The sequence below is a fragment of the Micropterus dolomieu genome, linkage group LG02, assembly GCF_021292245.1.
Source record: "Micropterus dolomieu isolate WLL.071019.BEF.003 ecotype Adirondacks linkage group LG02, ASM2129224v1, whole genome shotgun sequence".
Taxonomy (NCBI): Eukaryota; Metazoa; Chordata; class Actinopteri; order Centrarchiformes; family Centrarchidae; genus Micropterus; species Micropterus dolomieu.
The window spans coordinates 1,948,561-1,975,328 of NC_060151.1; the positions used below are offsets into that span (position 1 = coordinate 1,948,561).

Sequence of the window (26,768 nt, forward strand, 5' to 3'; positions counted from 1 at the left end):
CCCAACCGGTCGAGGCAGATGGCCGCCCACCCTGAGCCATGGTTCTGCTCGAGGTTTCTGCCTCTTAAAAGGAAGTTTTTCCTTGCCTCTGTCGCCTAGTGCTTGCTCTTGGTGGGAACTGTTGGGCTTCTGTAAATATCATCACAGAGTACGGTCTAGACCTGCTCTTTTATGAAAAGCGCTGTGAGATAACTGTTGTTGTGATTTGGCGCTATATAAATAAAATTGAATTGAATTGAATATAATAACAATAAGAGTCAGACTATAGCACAAAAGGGAGCTCTAAAATTATTATTTAAAAATTGTGATATATTTAAAGACAGTATTTTTCAAATAGATCAAAAAATATCAGTACATAAAGCAACCCAACGTTGGGTCCCAAAGCTGACTAACAGATCTCAATGCTGTGCTTCCTAGGGTTTTCTCAGCCTACATCAAGGACATAGAGGACAAGCCCGGACCAACTGCCTGGGGTGCCAAAATGCCTTTTGGGGAGGTGCTGCTAGAACACAAAGACTGTGGAGGCTGGGTGCACAGCGTCTCCTTCTCCCACAGCGGAGACCAGCTGGCCTGGGTGGCCCACAACAGCAGCATCACTGTGGTTGACGCCGCCCAGGGGAAGGAGTGAGTACTGCTTTAAAGCCACGTATTCAGTCAGTGATCAGTGTGATCAGTATAAATATTCAGCTGAAACGCAGATTATGTATCTTTTACTTCATTTCAACAAAGTGTCTGTTACAAATGGATTGAATGCTAGATATCTGCCAGTAATTTCCATTTCTAACATGAATTAGCTTATTTGGGAAACGCACCAGGCCAGCAGCACTTCGTGGCTCCAGTTCCTGAACTTTTCCCAGTTTTCACAGGCTAACACTCTTGTTCCATATGTGTTAATTTACTGTACTTAATTTGATATTACATGTGTCAATGGACATTATATCACCACCAGCTTTCTGACCTCTGTCCATCCAGGGTAACCCAGCTGACCACCGACCATCTGCCACTGCTGAGTGTGCTCTATGTCAGCCCCACTGAGATTGTTGCTGCGGTAACTACCATCTGCTGTGTGTGTGTGTGTGTGTGTGTGTAATCAGCGAGTCCAAGCATAGTTAGTTTCTTAAGAAGATGATTGATCACTGTATTTATTTAAGTATTCAAGTAATTTAAATCTAAAAATAAAACATTTTATTTACCAATGGATCAAATTACTATTTACAATGTGAATACTGAACCCTGAAGGACTCCTTGGACCTCTTGCTCTTATTTGGGCTTGAGAAATGCAGCTTTAAAGACACAGCTTAACTTAATGAATGTTTTGATTGATATTGATATGGTTCTTTGTACATTTATCCTCAATCTCTTTTCTGTTAGGGTCATGACTGCTGCCCCTACCAGTTCACATATAAGGGTCCAGGCACTCTGGAGTTTGTGAAGAAGCTGGACATCCCCAAGCAGACCTCTAAGGGCAGCATGTCAGCCATGCAACACTTCCGTAATCTGGACAAGAAGGCCACAGAGGAGGACATCAACGAACAGGACACCCTCCACCAGAACAGCATCACGTAAGGGCCCCTCCCTTTAAAATAGCATGTGAACCTCCTTGCTAGAGGTTCTAATGCTACTTTAAAAGAGGAAACAGCTGCTTTCAGCAGAATATTTGAAGTGTGTGTCGACAGATTTGAAATAAAATTTGGTGGAAAGGTTGGGGCACCCTGTTGACATAGAGGTTAAGGCACCAGTATGAACTGCAAAGCGTCTGGTTCAGGCACAGTTCATCCTTAAAATTCCGAAGCTGATGTGGGAATTCTCCAAAAATCATCAGCCAGTCAGCATGATTGTCTGTCTCTATATTTAAGTGTTTGATGCAAGTCGGGACCCACATGTCAATTAAATATTTTTAAGAGTTTCTGTTATTTAAACTACTGCTTTTTAGGATTGTGTGGCCTTGCAGGAGGTATGTGTTCTCTGACCGATTACTTTTTTTGTTGTTGTTCATGTTAAGCTGTACGTGTGAAACTCTGGATGAGCTCTGGTCGTCTCCAGAAATCACTGTTAAAAGCTACTGTCACAATGTCTGAGTGCTTCACTTCTGTCTAACATCTATCCGCAGCCTGTATGTACACACTCTAGCACAAAACTATGATTCTTTTAGTGGCCAGATTTAAATTCTTTGTCTCTGTTGCAACATGTGAACATCTGTTTGTGTCTGGACAGCCATCCTCTGACAAGCAGCACTACGACAAACGTTCCAAGCTATCTTATCTTACTCGACAATCAACAGTTCTGCATTGGACTACCTATGGCTGCTTATGGCTGTTTATTTTTATTAACAACAGTATAAAACCAGTTCAGCTTTTGTAAGCCTCATGTGCTTGTGTTGTGTTGCAGGCAGCTGTGTGTTGTATCTGGGGGGAAAGCCAAAGTGGAGAAGTACAGCAGTGTGGGTCTGGATGGAGCCATGGTGATCTGGGATTTTAAGGTACCTGTGTCAAACTCTTGTCTTCAATACAAAGGAGAAGCTGTGATTTAGTAACTTGACATTAAGGATAATTACTCAGTTGTGTTTTAATTTATCATCTTAAAGCTTACCCTTCATAGTATTTTTAATGGAGGTTATTTACTGTATAAAAGAAGGATACACTGCACCAACTTCGCACCAGTAATACTACTGTTAATAACAACTGTTCAGTCCAGTGTCAAGAATAAAGTGTTCACGCTCAGTGATGGAAAATGCGTTTTGACATTTAACCTTCTGTGAGATTACAACCACAAGTCAGTCATCATACATTATTAAAGGTGAACAGAGATTTATCTGATTTCCCAATTGGAGGAAATGTGGGGATTTAAGTGCAGTGTAACATAATCACACACTCACTGAAAAAGTAGTTGAGTCAAAATGTACATACACACAATTCTCACACTTGGTTTTTGAGTGATGGTTGTGAAATGTGTTTTATGAATAATGTCATTGAAGAGGCCTTTTCATGCTGATAACATTCTGAAGCAAACACTGATTAAAGTACTAAATGTCTGCACCCAGTTTCAGCTATCAGCTGCAACAGCATCTACTTCTATCTGCCTTCAAACAGCATGGTGCAGGATCAATTCTAACATGTTTGTACTCTTACTGTGCAGCACTGAGACACCGCAGGTCCTTGAGGTGTCACAAGGTGAACCAACCGTCATATCCTATCAACCACTCTTTTGTGGAATCTAACCAATAAACCCCTGTGCATAAATATAGAACCACTGATGTGCTTTGTGATATTTGTCAATAGAATTCAATAAAGAGGATATTTACAATGCAGCGCAAAGAGTTGTTCTTCACATTTTTGTGTCTTGTATTCAGTGTATTAATTGTGCTCACTTGTCTACTGAATATGATGTATTTCTGTAGGTTATTACTATTTTTTGTGTCACTACTCAACTTGCACCGAACTTACATCAGTATCATCATTCCCCGTCATGGGGAGGCCTACAGAGCCTATGGAAACTGCTGTAGGTTTACAATGTCTTCTGTGGCTCTGCAGGAATTTTCCAAAGCTTAGAAAATAAACCCGATGACGTCATCCCTCCTGGCCACACTTCTCGCTACTGCCCTCCTCCGGAATCTTGTTAGAATAAAGGTGGGGGAAACGCCCAGGGGGGGTTGTGGATTCAATACCTGCCATAGAAGACAGCAACTCTTGGGGCCCTTTGACTTCCTCAACACGGGATAATTAATTATATTAGTTAAATTAAACTGGTATACTATAAATATGTAGCCTATTGTGAAAATGTAGCCTGCGTTCAATCCCTTGACAGACATAAAGTTACCGTCCCTATAAGCCAATATGCGACCATAACGCATGCGCATGCGGATAACATGAAGAAATACATTTTCTGGGATCATTAGGATCTTCTGGTGTATTTTGCATCTATTAGCCGAAGTTGAAAATGAGTAGTTCCATCACACTGCTCCAACAGCTCCCCCCACGGTCTATTTTGATGCTCAGACAAAGCAGCCATCCAACACTGCAAGTCGACACAGAGTCAAAAAAAAAAAAGTTTTGTCTCGTGCCTGGAGGCTCCGTTTATGAATTTTAACTGCAACACGATCATACTTCATCACATGAATGGACTGGCACAAATAAAGCCCACTCCGGTCTAGCAACCAATGAAAACACGCTACTGCACGGCTAACCTATCAAAATGAAGCCAGCGACAGCATGGTTTCTCTACCAGCCAATCGTAAGAGGCGGAAACGTGACGTATCGCTGTCAGCTGTTCTTGTTTTGCTTCTTTACCCCTTGTTTTCTTCCAGGGTTGGAGATTCCAGCTCTAAAATAATCACACCGCTACTGAATTTGAATTCATTTCTAGCGGAGAACCCGCCGGCTCTGCCTCCGGAGCTCTTCACACACCGCCCGCTCCACATTTCTCCCAAATTGGAGCCGTCTTCCGCCGACATCGAACGAAGAGGTGCAGCCGATCCCAGGCCTCCAATCCAGGGCGGAGGGAGGGAAGGAGGTCGCTGGGAATCGGGATGGAGACCGGAGAGCAATCCGCCGGGCCGGGCGGATCGAACGGACCGGGGCTCCGGTTTGGCTGCGCCTCTTTCAACCAAGACTCCACGTAAGCACGCAGACAAATGAGTCAACGAAAGACTCATCCTGCCCGATTTGTCCCTGAAACTATACAAATGCAAACGGCTTTGTGATTTTTAAAGGATCTTTATTAAATTTCAAACATGACAGAGTACAGAGCAATTCCAAAAAATAAGCACCTAAACAGCATTTAGTCACTTAAACCTGAACAGAAGAAGAAAATGCGATTGTGACCAAACTAACTAGCCTATTTGTTGTTTCACCTGCCCAGAGACCAGCTAAATCTGGTGCAAAGCATCTCTTCTCTTTTTGAGATGAATGCGTTTTGTGCATGGTCCCTGAGGCTAATAATTATAATAATAACTGAGTCAGACTCTTTCCACAGATAGGCTACACCCTGCGGGCCATAGATCAAACTGGCATTCACTAATTCTATGTCAAAATCAGTTTACTCATGGGGAGTACCATTCAGATGTAGGTCTTGGGCTGGTGATGGTGCAGTGGATAAGACACATCCCTTTGGTGTGAGGGACCTGGGTTCAATCCCCCACTGTGACACAGGCACTATGACCTATATACATAGGTGTCATTTATGCTGGGGACATGTCCCCACTACTTTGTTAAATAGCTGATTTTGTCCCTGTCCAAGGTGTACCCCGCCTTTCGCCCAATGTCAGCTGGGATTGGCTCCAGCACATCTTGTGAGCTAACTCGTAACACCCTTAATCTGAGCCTTTATGTCCCCACCACTTTTCAACAGAAAGTGACGCCCTTGCATTTGTAGCAAGTGCAAGTCGTTTTGGATAAGTGAGTAACATGTAAATGTAAGTCTTCTGTGGCTCCGGAGAAGCTTTCCAAAGTTGTAGAAAATAACCCTGATGATGTCATGACAGCCTGAACATCTGTGGGCTGATGGGTGATTATGATTATTACAAGGCAAGGTCATAAAATAAGTTATGGAGTTGCATCTTGGAAAATGTAGGAACCAGCACTTTTGGCACTTGACCTACAAGATTCTCTGTCAGGACATCTCAGCCTCTGCTGCTGCACAAGTTTTGAACAAGCCTGTGTCATAAACCGTGTCCTTGGACCCAAACCACGTTCATGCTAGGTCAGGATTATTCTTTTTTTTTTTTAATGGATTTCTGCTAGGGTTGCTTGAGTATCCCACAGGCCTACTGGGAGCTGCCCAGTGCAACCAGTTTCCTTCATTGATGTCTGTAATAGCGCCACTGGATCAGTAGGGTGTTGTGAGTGCCCTGCTCAAGGGCAGTGTTTGCTAAACAGTTGCTCTAACTCTAGGGTGTAACTCACATTGCAAAGAATTTTATAAAGTGAGCAACAACTGCCAAATGCTTGGTCTTAGGATTCACTAGGATTTAAACTAGTGACATTCAAGCCACAATCCCCCTTTTTGAACAATAACATAGACATGCAAGTACAGAAAGTTGCTTCATGTTTAAGTAAGCTCCACTCATTAACATTAACACACACAGGACTGCCTCTGATACGTTTCTCATTTTGTTAAAGTGCTGAGGAATACAAAGATTAGAGCAGTATTCAGCAGTAATGTATTCTGTCTATCTGTGTATGTGCTTACTTGTCCTCACCTAACATTCATCTCCAGCCCATGTGGAAGCAACAGTTGTTAGACAGCAGAAGAATGTAGACTCCTGATTTTTCAGGGAAGAGAAAGCTGCATATTACACAATCACTTAGTTCTGCAAGGACAGTGGAAGTGGGCTGTATTTTCCTTGGAGTTTTGCAGGTTTAGGATGAGACAGGTCATGAATGTATAGATATCATGTAGGGGAATGAAGACAAAGGTGGCCTTTAAGAAAATAAATGGAACAGGTGAAACAATCTGTTTGGACTGCAGTGTTAGGTGAGTCAACACATACTGTGTAAGGCTAAATAGCAGCAGATAAGAGAGGGGAATTTACAGAAAGTTGGTTAGCTTGTTTGACAAGATCTCAAATGAACATTTAATGAGTGGTCCCGAGGGCCATGACAACGGGTTAGTATTAATAAACCTAGGGTATGTTATTCTGTTTTTCTCATGTGTTCAACACCAATTGAAGATCCTTTTCTGAATGAAATGTTGAATGTGTCCATGTTTGTAAATCAAAGATCACTGGAGATATTATCCACTGGTGGTGGTTCTTACATTTCTAGATCAGTTTTGTTGTACTGCTGCTTTTTTCTTATTCCCATTTAGTGGACACTGTGATAACCCATGGTGTCATCTTGGGGTTTTCGCTGGTGGAGGTAACGAGTCCATTGGGACAGGATGCCCTGGCACACCCGTGGCCAGATCACCTCCTATATGCTTTTCAGCCATTTCCACTAATACGGTTACGTAGCACAGACTGCAGCAAAGCAACCACAGACTCCCGTTGGTGGTCCTAACTCGCCACTTAGGGTCAATGTCGCTGCCCCCCATGTAGTAGCGGCAGCTGTCTTTCAGGAGCCCTTAGGGAGTTCCAGGTAAGGTGGGATTCCTCGTGGCGATTTTGGTAGTAGTAATCCAGTGTTAAGTACTGCTTCTGGTGGTCAGGAAGAATGAAATAGAACAAGAGTTATGTATGTAACTACAGTTCTATGAATTCTGGATGAAGCTCTTTCATAACCGTGACCCTTGGTGTGTTTCCCTTTTGTAGTGGCCACTTGAGCCGGGGGCTTGTCCATTAGATGCTTTTGCAAATGTTTGTTGTGTCTTAGGGAGCAGTAGGTGCATGGGTTGTTTGCACACACACTGATTTTAGGTGATTTAGTCCAGCTGTGTACAAAGTGAAAGGTGGATACGTTTTACCCGAGGTATGCTGTCGTGGCAATTTCTCCGAGCAGGTTATCTTCGTGGTTAAATATCCTATACATGAATAGGCTATAAAGTGTATGCTACACACCACATCTGTACTCAGTGTTAATGAGGAGAATTATAGATAGACACCACTTGCCAAGTGCCCTTTCCACTTCTGAGCTGTAGCCCATATATAAGTGAATTATCCTAATTGTTTTCACATATTTAGGTATTTCGACTATTTCACTCTCTTTGAACATGTGGCTGATGTCGAGATCCCTTATCCCACTGCATCTTATGTAAATGAGCACAAGCCCTTCCACTAGGCTTAAAGCAGCTGAATTAGCCAGAGTGTGTAAACCGCTGTGGGGAGGGTCATTGGAAGGACCTGTGTCCACTGTTAAAGTCAAAAGTTAAGCAGCATGTGACATCACACACTTCAGCTAAGCTGGTGTGTGTGGACCGATGGACTGATTGTGATTTTGAACACTTGTCTACGGATGGGAGTGCGAAGCGTGTTCTGATTTAAGCTGTTGGGTGACACGGGTACTAAATACTCATTTATTGTAGAATCATTGCTGCCTGTCGGGATGCACCCTGCCTTGCCACTTGACGATGTGGTGATGATTTTGGGAAACGACCTGGCTGGTATACTTTGTGGGCCAATGTGCCAGCCCCTGTGATTGTTGCCAAACTGCTAAAGGCCAATTGAGAGTGGTATGGGATTTCTGGAGGTTTTTCAAGCCTGTACTGTGGCACGTATTTAGCGTATTTATTTCAACTTTCACCTTTTGAGAGTATTCAAATTTAGCATGCAGCTTTTCTGGCTTTAACTTCAGTGCTTCTTTAGGTAATGCAGTTCAGGTCGACTTTTACTTTTCATACTTTTCATTTACATGAGCAACTGCACAATGGACAGGTTGTAGTCAAGGGACAAGAGATTTATTTATATTAATTAAGGACAGATGAAAAAACACCACACCCAGTAATAAAGACAGTAACGGGCACCTGACAGGAAAAGGAAACAGCAGAATGTTTGGGAACATGTTTGTTTCTAATTTCTGATGTTTTACTAACTGCTCTACTCAGTCCCATTACAGCAATTGTAATGTAACTTCATCTGCTCCAAAACACTTTTATTTGAGCGTGAAAGTTGGGGGCGACTGTGGCTCAGGAGGTAGAGCAGGTTGCCCATTAATCTGAAGGTTGGCGGTTCAATCCCCGGTTCCTCCAGGCTGCATGTCAAAGTGTCCTTGGGCAAGATACTGAACCCTGAATTGCCCCTGGCGGCTGTTCCGCCAGTGTATGTTAGTTTCTGTTTGAGCTCAGTGAATGAATGTAGATGTGGTGGGAAAGGTGCTATACAGAGCATTTACAAGTTAATTTTTGCTTTTGGAAACATTAAGTTGGAAAAAAAAAAAAACATAAACTTGGGGGACACACAAGAGACAGTTCAAAAAAGGAGTGGTAAAAATCTGTTCAGCAGTAAGGGTTAAGGTCCAAAAACACTGGATCTTTCATTTCTAAATGCAGTGCAATGCATTTAGCCATAGAAGACATTATACAACTGTTTTCTCAGACAGGCTCTTTGAGATGAGTAAACTGATCCTCATGTATAAAACCGGTGCACTGCCCCTTTAACCTAATCTAAGATCTACCTCCTAATTGTACTAGTAGTAGCAGATTTCATCCACATTCCCACGGTCTTCCTCACAGCAGATCTATTACATGTTATCACATGACCAACACCAGATACCACCAGATAAGAACTGAACCAACTGGTTGAAAGCTCCAGAATGTTTTTTTTAAGTTGAACAAGTTAATATTTTTTGTCAAACCACTTTTATTTGTTGTGAGGGCTGATCAATTACAACTGACAACAGAGCACTTTTTGTACATGACACATTTCACCACTAGGGGGCTCCCTATAGGAAGAACCAGGGAAGGCACAACAGAATTACATACAGGACATACAGTACATTCATTAATTTCCTGCTAAGAATATCTGCCGTTGACATACTGAGAGTACCTGGAGCTTTGCAGATGCTTTCCTGTTGTGCTGATGCTCAATATGTGTTTGTATGTGTGTTGCAGGTCACTGGCTTTGGGAACAAAGACCGGCTACAAGCTGTTTTCTCTGACCATGGTGGAAAAACTGGACTGTATTCACGAGAGTGGTCAGTACAGAGCTCTGACTCTGCACTTTGTATCAGTGTCAGTTAAATATCCATCCAGTTAGCCAGTCAAACTGGCTAATTATAACACAGTCCATTCAAAGACGGCGCTGACAATTCACTTATCTTATCTTGTAATCTGTCCCATTTGTCAGTTTAGCCATTAAATGATGACAGCCACCAGAATCATCCATGTGTCCCTGGTGGATCATTGAGTTTCTGCATTCGCTGTTTTATTAGGTCCTCTGTCCCAGACTGACCTGTTTGCAGTGGATGAGCTCACATGTCAGGCCACGTCACATCCTCAGGGTTCTCTAAAAGGAACATTGAGTTTGAGAAAGACAGCCAAACACTGGTTACATTTACCCACAGTGCATAATCTGTCTATTATTCATACTCTGGTTGAGTTTATATTAAGGTTAATTTGTTTCCTTTCAACCCAGTCTTTTACTGTGCAACAGTAGTTAACTTGTAATACAGAGGAAATACATTATTTCCATAATAATACCACTCTCAGTCACTTTTTTGTTGACGTCAGAGTGGTGTAATGAGTCAACAGGTAAATTTTTGAGTCAAAAGAAAACCAAAAACAAGTCAAACAAGTGTGCGATTCTCAAAAGTGTTCTATAGCAGCAAGCTTTAGAATTATTCAAAATCATTTTCTACATAGCAGTCATACAACAGTCAGTAAAATACACAAGGTAAAAGGTCCAAGGTAGATTTAGTTATTATTTTACGACACAGGGTTGCATAACAAGATTAAGCTGTAGTTCCCTTTATGCTACTCACAAAAACAAACATCATATAAAATGAAAGTCACAGAAATGCTCTCACATGGTGCAGTGCTGAGGATGATGTCTCACAGCCTCAGGGGAAGAAGCTGCTGTTGTCACGCTGCAGCAGGGTGAACAGGCTGTGGGCACTGTCCTTTAGTATCCTTTGGGCTCTTACAGCGCCTGTAGCTCAGGAGGTTAAGCGGGTCGCCCACTAATCAGGTCGGTGGTTCGATCCCCTGCTCCTCCAGTCATGTCAAAGTGTCCTTGGGCAAGATACTGAACCCCAAATTGCTCTTGAAGACTGTGCCGTGAGTGTGACAAGAACTTTGCGTGGGAATTTACAGTCGTTTCTGAGCTTTCTTCACCAGCGTGGAGATGTGAGACGACCATGTCAGGTTCTCTGTGATGCTGATTCCCAGGAACCTGAAACTGTTCGCCTGCTCCACCTCAGCTCCACTGATATAGACAGGAGTCTGTGTCTTTATCTCCTTTTTTCCGAAGTCAACGATCAGCTCCTTGTTTCTGCTGACGTTGAGCAGTAGGTTGGTCTCTGTGCACCACAAAATTGTTGATGAGGAAATCCAATATACAGTTGCAGAGTGTTGTATTTAAACCCAGAGTCCTGAGTTTGCTGATCAGCTTCATGGGGAGATTGTGTTGAATGCTAAGCTGAAATCCACAAACAGCATTCTGATGTAGGTGTTGATTTTCTCAAGGTGTGCGAGGGCTGAGTGGAGGGCAGTGGAGATGCCATCCTCTGTGAATCTGATGGTTATAAAAGCAAACTAGCAACAGTCCAGGCTGGCTGGGCAGATAGCCAAACATTAAGTTCTCTTCATCATATTGCACGTCTTCTTTGTTTTTCTGTCTGTCATTATCCATGACAGATGAAGTCCAGCTTGTAGTCTCCTGCAGGCTGCCTGCCTCTGTTGTAAAATCCTAAAATTCTACAAATCCTGGTCATGTTATGTGTTTGAAGAATGAAGTATACTGTTAAACAGTGTATGTGTTTCTTCTCAGCGAATAGAAATTCAAGTTCAAGAGAGGGAAGGTTTGTGGTAATTTAATGTCTTCCTCTTGGGTGTGAGTGATACTTTGGAGAAGTCACCATTAAAGCAGTGTCCCTATGACTGCCTGTCTGCCTGCTCCATGTTCTCTCCCAGCAGAGGCTCCAGATATCTACATCGTGGAGCGTCTGTTCTCCAGCAGTCTGGTAGTCGTGGTGAGCACCTCCATGCCGCAGCGCATGAACATCTACCACTTCAAGAAGGGGACGGAGATCTGCAACTACAGCTACCCCAACAACATCCTGGCTGTCAAGCTCAACAGACAGGTGAGAGCTACCCCAATTCATCCCCAACCCTCCGAGATTACAATGAAGGGGGCCGGTGTGCTATATGGCTATCATTATAGAGTAGGTTGGGGGGGGGGGGCTAGCTATTACAAAGAGTACGGTCTAGAATTGCTCTATATGAAAGGTACAATGAGGTAACTTATTATGAATTGGTGCTGTATATATTCATTTGAATTGAGAATAACTTCTCCGAATGACTCGAGCACAGAAGAATATTGTTGCATGTCACTGTGAGCTATGTCTGAGACTGCAGCTTTGAGTTCCCTTTTGTGCAATTGAGTGAGAACAGTTGAGAGGTCGTTGTGACATATGTTCCTATAATGAATGGGATTCACTGAGCGTGCGATGACCTGAGGTCTGCTGTGTCTTGCAGAGGCTCGTGGTGTGTCTTGAAGAGTCCATTTATATCCACAACATCAAAGACATGAAGCTGCTCAAGACTCTGCTCAACACTCCATCCAACCCAACAGGTAAGACGTTAATACAAGACAGCGGATGTGGTTCTCACATACACTTTCTGTGGTGCTATGGTAGTGGGGTTTTAAAGGGATTTATTGCCATAGATTTGGCCATACGTCCTATTAGTGATAATAACACTGTACTCACAAAGTTATTTCCTGAGATCTGGGAACACAGCAACATATTAACATAATTCTGTCAGGACAAGAAACACAAGCAGTCAGATGATCACATAGATTGTCAACAAACCCCCTGGTGAAGGCCTTCAAACAAACTAGTTTGTATGACATGTTATTGGATCATGTAGATAGGTAAGTGTTCATACCAAATAACACAAACAATATAATAATAACTAAGAGAAACTACAAAAATTAAACTGGAATTATCCTTTATGTACATATTTATTGCAAACTTCGTATAGATAAGTTGAATTTTGTTTCACCTGCGGCTTCATTAGTTGTTACTCAACCTAATGAACAGTTTGATAAATTGCTCAGCACCCCAAGATGGAAAAGTAGCTCACTTTATAGCCTTTATTTAACCAGGAGAGTCTTCTTAAGAATCAAGGGGGACGTTGATGCACAGCAGTAGGCGTATATAGCAGTGTCATGATATTTCACTCTTCCAGTTTAGTTTTTAGTTCCAGTTTGATTCTCTTGCAGCTATTCTACTAAACGTTCTGTCAGTCATGTTCTACTGTCATACCAATTCCAACCGGCATATACTGATTCTTGCATATAGCCTATGCCACTGCAGTTGGCATATTGCTGCTGTAGCCAGTTTAGCAGCTAAATATTTTTATCCAACAACTGATCATGTAGCTGTTTTTATTGAAAACAACTATGATAAACCCATAGTACACGGCCTGCTCAGCACCAAACAGCAGACAGACACAGTTAGAGACTAGCTGGTGAACATAGTCCCTCACGATTTGGTGGACTCCGAAACAGAGTTAAAAGGGAGAGAAAATTGACATAACATTGTCTAAGTAGACACACCACTCCAAACAAATGCTAATGTTGTTCTGCTGGACGTGGAAACAGGCAACTGTTTGCTAACAAGCTAAGATGCCGGTGTTGTGTTCACACTGCCACTGTTTGTTCTACTGCCACCAAGTGGCAAAAATCAGTGTTATTGCTGATTTAAAAACTTTGTCCAAGGCTATACACATACAGTTTATTCATGTTTTGCTTGTTTAGACTATTGGAGTGGTTTAATATACTGATGGGTTTGTTCCCTGGTTGTCAGTACCCATGTTTGCCATGAACTTCTATTCAGGTCAATTATTCTTTCTCCTTTCGCTCCCCTTGCAGGTCTCTGCGCTCTTTCTATCAGCCATTCCAACTCCTACCTGGCGTACCCTGGCAGTGCCACTATTGGGGAGATCATAGTGTACGATGCCAACAATTTGGTAAGAAACATGTCATCACAGAACATCTATCATGCTACAACCATAGACTGTATATAAGGCTAATCTGTCATCCTCAGGGATTTAAGTCAGGTTTATGGCACCTACATTGTTTATCAGATTTCATTCAGTGTCTGTAGGCTTGGAATGAACAGTGGAGTCTAAAACATAGAAACATGTCTCACCATCAGTTTTACATTAAGTTTACATATAGTTTAATTTAAATTTATGTTTACATACATTTTAGTTTTACATATAGTTGCGTATAATTTTAAATATTGTTTCTATTGTAGACAAAAACATATTTGTGACGACTAGTAACCACCTCACTTTCTTATTTATCAAGTATGCTGTTATTGGGAAAAGATAAGACGTAATAAACTAGATCTATCCTTTACAGTGGGTCAAAAATCTTTCAAGACTTGTCACAAGTGGTTCTTATTTTTCCTTTAACTTGCACAAATCTCAGGTCACACACCTGACACTTAAGTTATTGCCAGAACACAAGTTGGCTCAGGGGCCAGTAGTCATACTGTTTTCTCTGAAGCACTTTGTGTTCATCTTCTCCTCTCTCAGTGTTCTGATACTTGTTTGTCTGACACTGTTCGCTCTGATGGCACAGCCCCTGGTGTCTGTTTGTATAACATCTTAGACTTCAAGATATTTTTCCTGGGACCTGGGGCCTTTTGATCTTAGGAATGGTGCCATTATGGACAATGTCCGAGAACTGAAGCCGAGGTTCCAGGGTGTCCAAAAATATAGAGTATACTGTATCAGTGTGCTGGGAAGAACATTTGGGATGTGGGGGCACTATAGAACACACACCAGGGAGGCTATCTCTAAGCTGTGGCTCAGGTAGGAAGGGACTTTGGCCCCACATATCATACAAGGTCTGAAAAATGTGATAACATGTCAGTACGTAGCTGTGACACTGTGCGTTGGTTGCGAAACCTTTCTTCACCCTGGAGTGAGAGCACTTTTAAGTAATCAGTTGTGCTTATCTACTTGTACACACAAGTTTTAAGTCTAGCTTTCCTCAGAGCAAGCGGCTCGTATTGTTCCTCCACTGCCAGCTTGGTTGATCTAACTTCCTTTGCTCAGAGTCAGACTACCTCAGGTTTCTTCTTAACTGGAAACACGTCAGCTAATCTCTGCCACATGCTGGCTGTTCATGTGAACTCAGCCAGACAGAAAACACCTCCCTCCGCTCTGTGTTGCTTCATACAGCAGAGCAACAGGGTTTGGGACAGCAGGTATTCTGGCCAAGACTGGAATATTATTTATTTGGCAAATGGCTTCTACTAGTATTATATCTCGTCATTATTTCATCAACAAGATGCTTTCAAAAACGTGTAAACCATTGCAATATTGGGAAATGTATAATTTCTGGATTTGTGGAAGAGGTTTAGGGCCACATATTAAAAAAAATTTATTTTCTGACTTAAAGGTCAGAATTCTGACTCAAATACATACACATGGGGTCCATATCCTCTTCGGTACAATAAATAACTGCAAATAGATGGAAATGCAGCTAGTCTTGGTGATATAAACATTATGTCAATGTGGAATAAAACTTTCTTTCTGTCTCCTATGTCATCCTCATGGTGGTTTCAGAACACATTGACAATGATCCCGGCTCACGACAGTCCACTGGCAGCTCTCACCTTCAACGCCTCAGCCACCAAACTTGCCAGTGCGTCAGAGAGGGTAAGAAAGGCCTTTGAAGTCTCAGACCTTCTAAGATAGGCTTGCTGTATATTTAGCTCCAAACATGAGGCAAGAGTTAGTCCTAGGTTGGCAGCCTGGCCATCAAACACTTTGGTCTTTTTATGGATGTTCATGCAACGAGATGGGAACATGGGGGCTGCAGGAAGCCCGCAACCAGAGATCCAGACCCCACAGTTCCGGAGCCAGAAACACCTGCAGAAAGTGTCAGAAGGAGAGAGGAGAGGGCTGAGAAATCACAAGACTACAGGAAAGGGAAGAAGTGGAGTTAGTAACATGCATTAATGGGATACGAATGCATACAGATGGAGAGGGAGAGGAGGAGAGAGGAGCTCAGTGCATCATGGGAAGTCTCCCGGCAGTCTAGGCCTATAGCAGCATAACTAAGGGATGGTTCAGGACTCACCTGAGCCAGCCCTAACTATAAGCTTTATCAAAGAGGAAAGTCTTAAGCCTAGTCTTAGACTACATCAGCACTACTACTTTTTTGTTTAAAAACTGAGTTTTAAAACAAAAACAATCTCTGTCTAAACCAGCGTTTTAGCTGCGGATCAGAATTTATCTTTGTCTATATTAAACAGAAAATCTAGTGACCATTCACGTACACTGGGCATACATGTTCCGGTGTAAATATGAAGCCAATTGTCTACTCCGCAGTTGCAGAAGATTTATCAAAAGAAGAAAGTACTACTACAGACGAAGATCCACACCAGAGATTTTTTTTGCATGGATCGACACAGTAGTGGAACTGTTACTGAAAGTAACACGGGAGTACAAAGTAAATACGGCAACATGCATAGTACAAGTGTTATTTACACAGAACAAAATATATTAATAAAAATACCAAAACACAAACACTGTCTGTAGCATTGTGTTTTTGTTTTGCATGGCTGATAAGACCCAATCTGGAAGCCAAATGTGAGTGTCTGTGTGTTTTTAATGTCCTGTTTTCGCCCCTCCGCACTAATACACCTCCCTGGAGTTTTAAAACAAGAACCGGGTCAGCAGCGTTTTCAAACCTCTCTGTTTTTGGTCTTTGGATTTGACGTTTTAGTGTGGACGTTTGTGCAAACATAGCAAAAACTCTGTGTTTTGAACTGAAAATTTAGTAGTGTAGATGTAGGCTTAAATGTGGAGATGGTATCTGCCTCCTGAACACAAACTGGGACCTGGTTCCACAGGAGAGGAGCTTGATGGCTGAAGTCTCTGGCTCCCATTCTACTCAAGGAGACTTAAGTAGAACGTCCCTCTGGAACACATTGTTCCAGAAGAACCCTGTCATTTTGAACACTGAGCTTTCCACTCGCTCCATCTTTAAAGCTGGGATAGGCTTTAATTATATGCGTTGAAATTCTTTTTACATCCCGACAGTAAAAACTAAATCAAATGCTCTGACAAAAAATCTTGTATCTGTGGCTTTCAGGACTGAAATAATCTGGCCATTTAGTGTGAATGAAATGATTGGCTGGGCTATCTGCCTGCACTCTGCCCCTGCGTTCACTGCGCATGAACATGTGTTTTGGGGTAATGGCTTTGGAGGGAGGCTTTAAGAGAGGCGCTGGGAACTTTTCTGTTGGATACTAAATCTAGCTGTCTCTTACTGGTTTCTCCAACGTTACCTACCCCAGCCTTAAGCCTAAATGTGAACAGGTTTTGGCAGGTTACCATGTCTACATTCTGGCTCCCAAGAGAATTCATTATTTTACTTAAAATAGCCTCATGACCTATCCTCTAGTCTGGTCTATCAGACTTTACATCTTACATCTCAAAATCTCTCTCCTAATAATAGCAAAATCATCAGTACATTGTTTCTTTCTTTCAATGCCTTTCTATTGTTGGATAAAAGAGCATAGTAACCTCAAGAACACAGGAGATCATCACGAGGGAAGAACAGTTGCTGTACACCACTAAGTTCCTTACAGAAATCTCAGTTTTTGCATGTTAAGGAAGTATCTGCTAGAAATGATGTAGCTCTTGTAAACCATTGTGAAGCTAGCACCTCACTGGCTGTCTGTCTTACAGGGCACCGTCATCCGAGTCTTCTCTGTTCCTGAGGGCCTGCGTCTGTTTGAGTTCCGCCGGGGGATGAAGAGGTCAGAAATCAAACACATTATATAAGATCTGTACTTTATCAAGGAAGTACACTGTCCAATGTATGAACACAGCTAAACCTTACTAAATAACGTGTTCCAATATAGTTAAACATGCAGCGCTGCATTGCAGGCATGCACGCACTTGTGGCTGGAGACTTTATTACACGCTGATAGTTTATAGTAATTAAATGGCACATAATCTGTGTTTGCTGAGATCCTCGAGAGATGAGAAGACTGTGGTTTATTCCTTGTGTATGTGTGTGTGTGTTAATGTGTCTGTCTGCAGGTACGTCAATATAAGCTCGTTATCCTTCAGCCCTGATGGCCAGTTTCTCTGTGCATCCAGCAACACAGAGACTGTGCATATCTTTAAACTGGAACAACTGGGACCTAGGTACACACATACACACACACACACAAAACACACACAAAACACAACAAGCTAATTTAACCACATGGCATCAAAGTGTAGACCTTTCCCCTATTGGATGCTATATTTAAGGAAAACTATGATTTGAACTTGAACTTGGCTTTTATTTTATTCTAGCTCTGGACACTGGTTCATCATCAGTTTGGATAACAATGTACTCACCAAAGTCTAAATTAAGTTGTAGGAAAGGCAGCTTTTTATGTATAGCACATTTCAGACACCAAGGCAATTCAAAGTGCTTTACAAAGGCAAAGCAAAGCATTAGAATGACATTCAAAACAATATGAAATAAAACACACGTTATTATCAGGTGGGTCCGGAGAGGAGAAGAAAGTGAATGCTCACGGGTGGTAGCTGGTAGTGGGCAGAGACTCTATCCCTTGACTCTGATATACTTCATATTTTAAACTCTTTTCAGGTGGGTGTTGAGGTGACTCCCATACAAGGTTTATGGCCTGTTTTGTTATGTCTTGTGGTTCTAATGAGTCCTTGTGTCTCTTGTCCTTAGCAGAGGGATCATATATGACACAGGAAGTAAAATAAGTTAGACATAAACAGTTTTAGTCCTGACTTTTGAGGCAAATACGTACCATTTACCCTAATATACTGTATGTCTGTGGCTCTGACATTTTTAATTTTATTTACTGTCAATAAAGTGCAGTGAATGAAGAGTACACAAAGTTGAAAGCCATGTGTTCACTTCCAACAATGTGCTGAATCTCTCCACTCGTCTCCTGACTGCTGGCAGAGAGCTGCTGACACACCTCAGTGTTCAAGGAGTTCAATTCAATTCAATTCAATTTTATTTATATAGCGCCAAATCACAACAACAGTTATCTCACAGCGCTTTTCATAAAAGAGCAGGTCTAGACCGTACTCTGTGATGATATTTACAGAAGCCCAACAGTTCCCACCAAGAGCAAGCACTAGGCGACAGAGGCAAGGAAAAACTTCCTTTTAAGAGGCAGAAACCTCGAGCAGAACCATGGCTCAGGGTGGGCGGCCATCTGCCTCGACCGGTTGGGGTGAGAGAGAGAGAGAGAGAGAGAGAGTGTGTTCAATAGATCGGTAAAGGCTTGTTTTAGTATCTCTGATTGTTGTTTCACGTCGTCATTGGTCCCTATGTGCACAATGATGTTTTTCACATTTGGGTGTGCAGCTAGAATATGTGGGATTCATTCTGTCACAGACCAGATCCATGGGAAAGCAGCATGTTTTGGGGTTCTAAATGCTAATTCCTTTTACATCTTTAACAGTAAAATCACCCACAATCTGTGTGTGGAGTGTGAGCAGATCTATTGCCAGACAGTCCTGTTTTTTAGACGTCTTGTTAGCGTTAGTTAGCCATGTGTTAGCATTCTTTTGTCCAGTGTTTGGAGTCCATGGCAGTGGTGGTATTATTCCCACACAGTCTATTCACCTCCACAATCTCTTCTAATCAGTGTTATCTGAATGTCAAGCACTGCCAAGTGTGTGAATGTTGTCTGTGGAGAAGGGGGGCATCTTGCTGCTAACTAGCTTCAGCTAGTCCCAGGTTTCCAGTCATTGTAGTTCAGTACTGTGAGACAGCAAATAGCTTGTGCTGTTTCTGGGCCATGCAGTACCTGAGAAGTAATAAAAGTGATAAAAGAAATACTATGGCAGCCTTCTGTGTCTTTCATAAATTAAAGTCCCAGTGATTTATTAGTATCCAGGATCCACTTTCTATAACTTTTATTAGAACAAAAAATCTAAGCAAATCGGAAAACTAGAAGCAAAGCATTTGCACTGTAAGAAAGCCGAAATCTCTGTGAGCATAAACTTGTTCTAAAGGAGGCTTGTTACCCTGTCTGTAGTGGAGGGGAAGAGGCTGCCACCTGGACAGCCTACGTGGGGAAGATGTTCTCAGCAGCCAGCAGCTATTTCCCTGCTCAGGTATCCGGCATGATGAGTCAGGACCGGGCCTTCGCCACCGTTCACCTCCTCACGTCCGGTCAGAGGAACATCTGCACTCTGGCTATGTGAGCTTCTCTGTAGTCTTTACATTACAGTCATTCTGTGTTTGTGTGTTCTTCTAAGTGTATTCTTGACAGAACCAGTTGTGTTTTATACTTTGAGAGAGAAGCGATTGTAACCAGTACTCAACCCACAAAAGACTCACAGTAATGGGGCAAACTAGCTTTAGGATGACAAAAGTATAAATGAACCCCCCTCCCACATTCCTCTCACTGTTGGGTTAGATCATGTACACTCTGGGTCGGACGTTCCAAACCAACTGAAATGGATACTCAATCTGGTGTTTCAGAATCCAGAAGCTCCCACGGCTGCTGGTGGCCACAGCTGACGGCCAGCTATTTATCTACAATGTTGATCCTCTGGATGGAGGCGAGTGCATGTTGGCTCACAAACACAGGTGAGGCTACAACTGATTTTAAAGGGGTGGGGTTGATGTTAAACATTAGACTAAATGAAAGAGGGGGAAGAAAGCCCTGCGCTCTACTCACCCTGAGAGCAGAGTTTTTAGTCCATACAGTTAGTCAGATTTCTTGGCTGAAGTACGCCTTGGTTTTTTACTTAAAATAAGAAAAGCAGACTTATATTCAATCAAGAATTCATTATTAATAAATCCTTAATTTTAACAGTTTTACCAAAAGTTGTATACTTTACAGAAGTAAAATTTACAAGGAATGAGCTGGATAATTTTTTTGAATGTTTAAATCATCTTTGGCAATGTTATCTCATTAGATTCTCCTGTAACTACTGAAGAATATTTCAGAGAGGGAGTTTTCATAGAGACCAACCTTACAGCCGAGTAACAAAAGAGAAAACATTTATTGCTTTTAATGTCCTTTAAGTGAATATATAACTATAGGATATGAATTTAAAATCAAAAGGAACTAGTAATGTGCGAACCACCACAAAAGCTAAATTTAGAAATGTTTCTACGTTAAGGCTGAGACGAGCTTTTTTCTTTTGTCTGAAAGTTGCTTTATTTCCTGCATAAAAATAATTCATAATACAACAGAGATAAAACAAATTTAGCTTTTTTGGATTCTGCGACTTGAAGTTGACAAATTCAGACATTTTCAAATCCTCCACACGGGGGATTTACAGGAAGATTCCAGTATTTTACTCTGGTTCTCATTCTGATAATTTTGTGTTTGTTTGACTGAGTCATGCTAATTAAAAATGGTGGTAATAATTAAGTCAGCATGAGCCACTTTTCTAAAAAACTTCAGTTTTACATAAATCATTTTAAACACTTGTCTCTCTGTCCAACTGAAGGTAAGCACAGCTTAGCCTCCTGGATTAGCTACTGTAGCTAACGCATAGGGATCTACTTCTGTTGGAGTCCCTATCTCTGCGGTGGGTCAGTGTCCATTTAAGCATGTGGGTAGCTGCAAATGAGAGAAGGTTTGTTTACATTGTTGTCTTTAAAGGATGTTCAAGAAGTTAGCATGACCCATAGTGAGGATGGCCACAATTATGAGAATGAGACCCAGGTTATGAAATACCAGAACTTTCCAGAGAACTCAGGAGAAACAAGTCAAATTTTAAGTTGATTTACAGCTTTCACTCCGATGTTCATGCTTCCTTCCTTCTTACTCTTCCTCTCTTAGGCTTTTTGGTGTTGATGATGACCAGTGTGAAGAAGCAGAGTCAGAAGGGTCAGAGGTCACAGGGCCAGCACAGGCTTGTCCGTCCTACGCTGCAACCGCTGCCTTACCAGCCTCTGGTCCCATCACTGCAACCCTCACAGGTTAGTAGTCGCAGACATTTCTCCATCTGTGCGTAACAGGAAGGGTTTGACTGTATTGCTGAAATCGCTTCCCTATCTAAACAGAATGGTTAACTACCACAGGCCTTTTTATTCAGCTTATGACTGTAATGGCTTGAACTAAGGAGGACTGCAATGTTTGTGGTGGACAACATACTTTTTGGAGACAGAAGCAGGGAGATTCTTAGCAGTCAATACAGGTCTTCATATATGGACACTATTTGGAGCAGTTGTCCAGGTGGAGATGTGTGGAGGTGTGAACTTCCATCTGAACATGTAGAAATACTTTTGTCTTTTGACGTTAGTTTGGCACATACTTCTAATCTAATGGGAACTTATTAAACATTCAAACAAGGAGAACATTAGGTCCGCCGTTAAGTATAGAGTATCAGGGTGCTCTAAAGAATTGTCTGCCCCCTGTTTCTACCCAGGCTACTCTGAAGACGGCGGAGCAAAGAAAGGCGAAGTCATTCCAGAACACGAGTTCGCTGCTGGACCCGTGTGTCTAGACGACGAGAACGAGTTTCCTCCTGTGAGCATCCAGAAGCGCTAAGTGTCAGCTATAGCTAGCTCCCCTACAACAGGTGTAACTTAAAGGCATGGCATTCGAGAGTATTCGTGCAAATAGAAAAACTCAGATTGCAAGCTAACTTACTCTCTGAAAAGATGGCCGTCCCACTTTCCTTAATATTGACAACACATTGGTTTGACTGTCAAATACTAGCAAGATGCTCTGCAAATGAGAGCAGAGTCTTTGGACAAAGTTGTATGAACATAATCCACATTAGTAATAAATTGTTAACTTAGTGTTCAGTTTATTAGGCCCACCTAGCTAAAATTAATGCAGTCCTGCAAGCCTTCTTGAAGCTTATTTCTAAAGCACCTTTCCAGTTTTCTGACCACTCAAAGCGCTTTACACTACATGTCACATTCACCCACTGATGGTAGAGGCTGCCATGCAAGGTGCCAACTGCACAACAGAAAGGAACTTATCATTCAAACACTGATGGCACAGCCTTCAGGAGCAATTTGAGGTTCAGTATCTTGCCCAAGGACAGCTCCACATGCAGCCTGGAGGAGCCGGGGATTGAACCACCGACTTTCCAATTAGTGGGCGATCCGCGCTACCCCCTGAGCCAGTCACCCACGAGGTGTTGATTTAACTGTGTGGTCATTTTGGAGGCTGCAGTTTGTGCTGCTGCTGAACTGGATTGCATAATACTTAGGTCTTCTGATTACGTAGTGACTATGTCACTGATTTAAATAGGATGAACAAAATGCTTGGTGGCCATGGTGCTTGTGAAACTCGTCATTCCAAATGGGTAGAAAAAAAAGGAACAAAAAAAATAGGTGACAACCTTATGCTCAGAGTAATCACTGACTTTCTATTTTTCACCATTATCTGTTTCTGCATAATCAATCACTAAAGCCCCTTTCAGACATGCACTTCTTTACATTAATCTGATGGCAATTTAATATGTAGGTCTCATGTCTGAATAAGCACCTTAAGATTCTTGTTAGATCAGTCCATAAAGCTTTTTCCCCATGCAGTGCAGAGAAAGGTTATTATTGCACGCCCACAGAAGTAATCAGAGCAGCAGTCTCTCTCCCTATATTTCAGATTTTCATTCATCAGTATACACCAAAACGATTTACATACAGCATTTGAGCAAATAGCAAATGTCCAAACTTAACATGTTGTCATTCTGAAAGGAGGAAGTGAAATTCTCATAAATGATCAAACAGTGAATCCCTGAGAGGACGTCCTCACCATCGTCATAAAGCTGCAACAGGCCAATCAGTTTAATTTCCCTAATTGACACGCTACAAGAGAATAGAAAGCACTCTTCTACCTCTGTGTAATTCTGTCACATCTGTTCTCCGACAGCGACGCCGTTCCCTCTCATGCACCAGGTGGCAAATATTGCACAAGCATTGTGGATCTTTCCATAATGGTCATGTCTGTATTAAGCCATAGAGGACATTAAGGTAGTCCCTTCTGTCTAAATGACAAAAGCCATCACTTTAACAGACACATGAAGCCAGCAATGTTACGTATCGCATGTTTGGAAAGGGCTTAATCGGAACACTGTGTAGCATTTCCAGTAATGTGGCTTTTGATAGTTTGCCATCTGCAGGACCTTTTGTTTGAGCAGAAAAGAACAGGCCTGCTCAGGCTCTATGGCTCCACACCACGTAACTACCTTACTATGTGAGTAGTGGACATACTAGATTACATGCCTGCCCCAGAAAATTCCGGTTTTTCAACCTACTCTCACGCCACCTCCTTCTAGAGATTCAGGAAATAAAGAATCTGGCAAAAAGATGTGCATTGGGCAATGTATGTGCCTTCTAAAGCCTTCCAAATGTATTGTAATTTTACACAAGTCCTTTTTCAATACCACATCTGAGTCCTAACTAAGGTAAACACAGTAATTAGCCCATTGATTAGCTATTATAGCTACATCGGGTTTCTGGGGCAACTAACCTAGTTTCCTATTCATCTGCAATAAAACAAAACATATATTTGTTATTGATTCACACATAATAATCAGCATGTCAGCCGAGGTAAACGCGTATTACAAAAAAAATGCCCTGAAAGGTTTTGATTGTTTTGCTTTTGTACCGGAATTTCCCCTTTAACTGTGTACCAGAGAGAGAGGACGAGAGCTGCATTTGGTAAATCCTGTGGACAAAACTAACAGGTCTGTTCATGTGTTTTGGTAGATTAATTGGTGCCGCGACGGGACTGGAGGTGGCCAGGCGAGGCGCTCGTGAGTGGGTAGAAGGACAGATGGACAAACAGACAGGTGCTGAAAAGTGAGATGAGCAGCAAAAAAAAAAGTTTTTCAGGGTGCCAAGTTATTTTTTCAGTCAGAGAGAAAATAACACTGATTAACATTCAAGTTGACGTGGGAAACAAAACACTGACCAAGAAGTAGATGTCATGTAGTCATTTCAGAGAGAACCATAATCTGGTCCTCATGTTACGTAATGGTTGTGTTAAAGGTACTCTTCTGATTTGGTCACAGCACCAGTAGTACCTCTGAAAATCCTTCCAGCTTACTGTTGAGTTTCGAAACATCAACTGAACTGAGGGACATTTCTGAACTTGTAGATGCTGTTGGCTACTTAAAAAAAATCAGGGAGTTTATCTTTAAGGAGTGTTTTATGAAAGTATGACATGCATGCTGGAGCAGAAATATAACCACAGTTTTCATTAGCTTTATTACTTGACATTAAGTTGCATTATTGTAGCAACATTTTATTTTTCTCATTAATAATACCTTAGTTTACATCTATGATAAAGAACTGAATTGTTTTAATGTTTATTCTGTATTGTATTTTACTGCGTTAACATGTATGAAATGTGTCTGTGTATGCGTCCTGGATATATTTCAGAAGGTGTGTATGTACTGTTATTTGTGCCTATTATCATTTGTAAAAGAGCAAATTATTCTGCTAATTGCACAAGACCAAAACAAGTGACAAAAACAAAGAAATAAACACATAGTGGAGTAAGAATGGACCTATGCAAAGCAAAGAATTTGTCTTGTTTTGTTTTATTTTATGTATTTGATGTCTCAGTCGATAAAAAAGCTTATAGATTTTATGAAGATGATTTTAATGATTGATGTGGCTGTGGGTGTCTATGGTAATATATGGGAGGTCAGTTACAGCTCGACATTTCACAACATTTACAGCCACTCAGAGATATTCACAGGTGGTAAAAAATCTTGCATAAGCGTTTAGCTGTCAGTATATAGTGATCTATTCAATATTCTGACCATTCTAGACTGTGATTAATTACTACAGCTTCAATTACATTTAGCCCCAAAACAATATTGTACTCAGTATGCTCCAAACAAAGAGCTTGTCAGATTGTTGAGCAGTATCCAACACCACCTTTCCATCAGTAGAATCGGAGGGGAGCTGCTTTTTACCATCTTTATTAATTTTCTGTATATCCTGCAGCCTGGAAATATGCTATAATTAAACCTATTGCTTTGATACAACCTGGAATAATAAAAGACATGGAAGTATTCTTCCTGTTTTGTTAAAGGTAGCAGAAAAATATGTAGCAGCACAGCTGATCAGTCATTTTACATCCCATGTATTTTGGCTTCAGTCACTCACTCGACTACAAAAGTCAACTGTTATCTAGTTGAAAATATTAAAGCTAAACTTGATAAGGGGGAAGCTGTATGTGCACTGTTTCTAAGTTTAAGAAAATACATTGACAGTTAAACACAACATTACCAAAATGGCAAAATTACATTTTTCTTCTGCCACTTTATGCTGATTCAAATCTTACATCCAAAACAGAAAGCAGTGTGTGAGGATCAAGTGTCACCCCTTCTCTATTCGAGGTCTGCTCCTCTTTACTGGAGCTGACGTCCAGGATGATACGTGAAGAAAACTGCGAAGAAGCAGCTCTCAAACTTACACAGATGATGGAGGTCGTCACACAGTGGATTGCAGATTCTTGCTTGCATCTTAATGTAAAAAAACCCAACAACTTAACGTTACTCACAGAACAAGCAAGTGACATTCATTGCTCAGAACAAAATTCAGTTTATACATGAAGTGAGAAGCGACAGGTGGTTTCCAGTTTGAAATGCCTCAGTGTCATCTAAGACTCTGCTTCAAAAAACAAGTTAAGCAAGTTGTTCCAAAAACATTTTTAAACCAACACTTTTAGATTTCTTTGGAAATACCTGACACCTCAAGCTGCTAAGATTTATTTCCATGCTGTGATCTCACATATGTCTCTTACCGCTGATACAATAACGAAGCCGGTATAGTCTGTGTATAACAAGCTCTCAAGGTCCTGGATAATAAACCTAAAAGATACCATGACTGTAATGTACTCCCTAGATATGGTCTCCATTTCTCTGAAAATGGTATTAAATTTCATAATGCTTGTTTAATATTCAAAATTCTTAATGGATAAGCATCTCCCCCATTCACCAGATTCAATGTTCAGAAAAATGTTTGGCAGATTACAGAGGGGACGTAGTTGTCCCAAGGAGGAAAAGATGCCTCGGCCAGACATCCTTTACAGTAAGTGCTTTTCCAGTTTTGGAACATTCTTCTGTTAAATATATGATACAGCATCTCTTGCATATAATAATAATAATAATAATAATAACTTATTATAAAAAAGGCAACCAGACCCTCCATCATACCTAGTCCCTGCCCTCCT

The 26,768-nt window shown here is 41.5% G+C and overlaps 2 protein-coding genes across 3 annotated transcripts in view; both read left to right on the forward strand.

Moving 5' to 3' along the window:
• Positions 1-3,307, forward strand: part of zgc:86896 (uncharacterized protein LOC415190 homolog) — a 7,828-nt gene extending 4,521 nt beyond the window's left edge. The window contains exons 5-9 of the mRNA XM_046030521.1: positions 418-624; positions 973-1,048; positions 1,372-1,562; positions 2,389-2,479; positions 3,136-3,307. Of these exons, the coding sequence (XP_045886477.1) occupies positions 418-624; positions 973-1,048; positions 1,372-1,562; positions 2,389-2,479; positions 3,136-3,141 (571 nt within the window). The 3' untranslated portion in view covers positions 3,142-3,307. The remainder of the gene's footprint in view (positions 1-417; positions 625-972; positions 1,049-1,371; positions 1,563-2,388; positions 2,480-3,135) is intronic.
• Positions 3,308-4,256: 949 nt separating this feature from the next.
• Positions 4,257-25,106, forward strand: wipi1 (WD repeat domain, phosphoinositide interacting 1). Of its 2 annotated transcripts, none has more exons than XM_046041213.1 (13): positions 4,257-4,614; positions 9,481-9,563; positions 11,500-11,669; positions 12,064-12,160; positions 13,463-13,560; positions 15,172-15,264; positions 17,305-17,375; positions 17,662-17,769; positions 19,641-19,805; positions 20,090-20,197; positions 21,405-21,544; positions 21,994-22,094; positions 24,290-25,106. In XM_046041213.1, the coding sequence occupies exons 1-13, from the start codon at positions 4,526-4,528 to the stop codon at positions 24,338-24,340; spliced, it is 1,374 nt and encodes a 457-aa protein (XP_045897169.1). In that variant the 5' UTR covers positions 4,257-4,525; the 3' UTR covers positions 24,341-25,106. The 2 variants fall into 2 exon arrangements, with proteins under 2 accessions (XP_045897169.1, XP_045897175.1); XM_046041219.1 differs by having other exon boundaries at positions 4,258-4,614; positions 11,503-11,669.
• Positions 25,107-26,768: the final 1,662 nt, after the last annotated feature.

Excerpts from the sequence above, each read along its gene's own strand:
- wipi1 (XM_046041213.1), top strand. The coding sequence starts at position 4,526 with ATGGAGACCGGAGAGCAATCCGCCGGGCCGGGCGGATCGAACGGACCG. Across the intron at positions 9,564-11,499 it reads GGACTGTATTCACGAGAGTG|CAGAGGCTCCAGATATCTAC; the intron begins GTCAGTACAGAG and ends GTTCTCTCCCAG. Across the intron at positions 17,376-17,661 it reads TTCCGCCGGGGGATGAAGAG|GTACGTCAATATAAGCTCGT; the intron begins GTCAGAAATCAA and ends GTCTGTCTGCAG.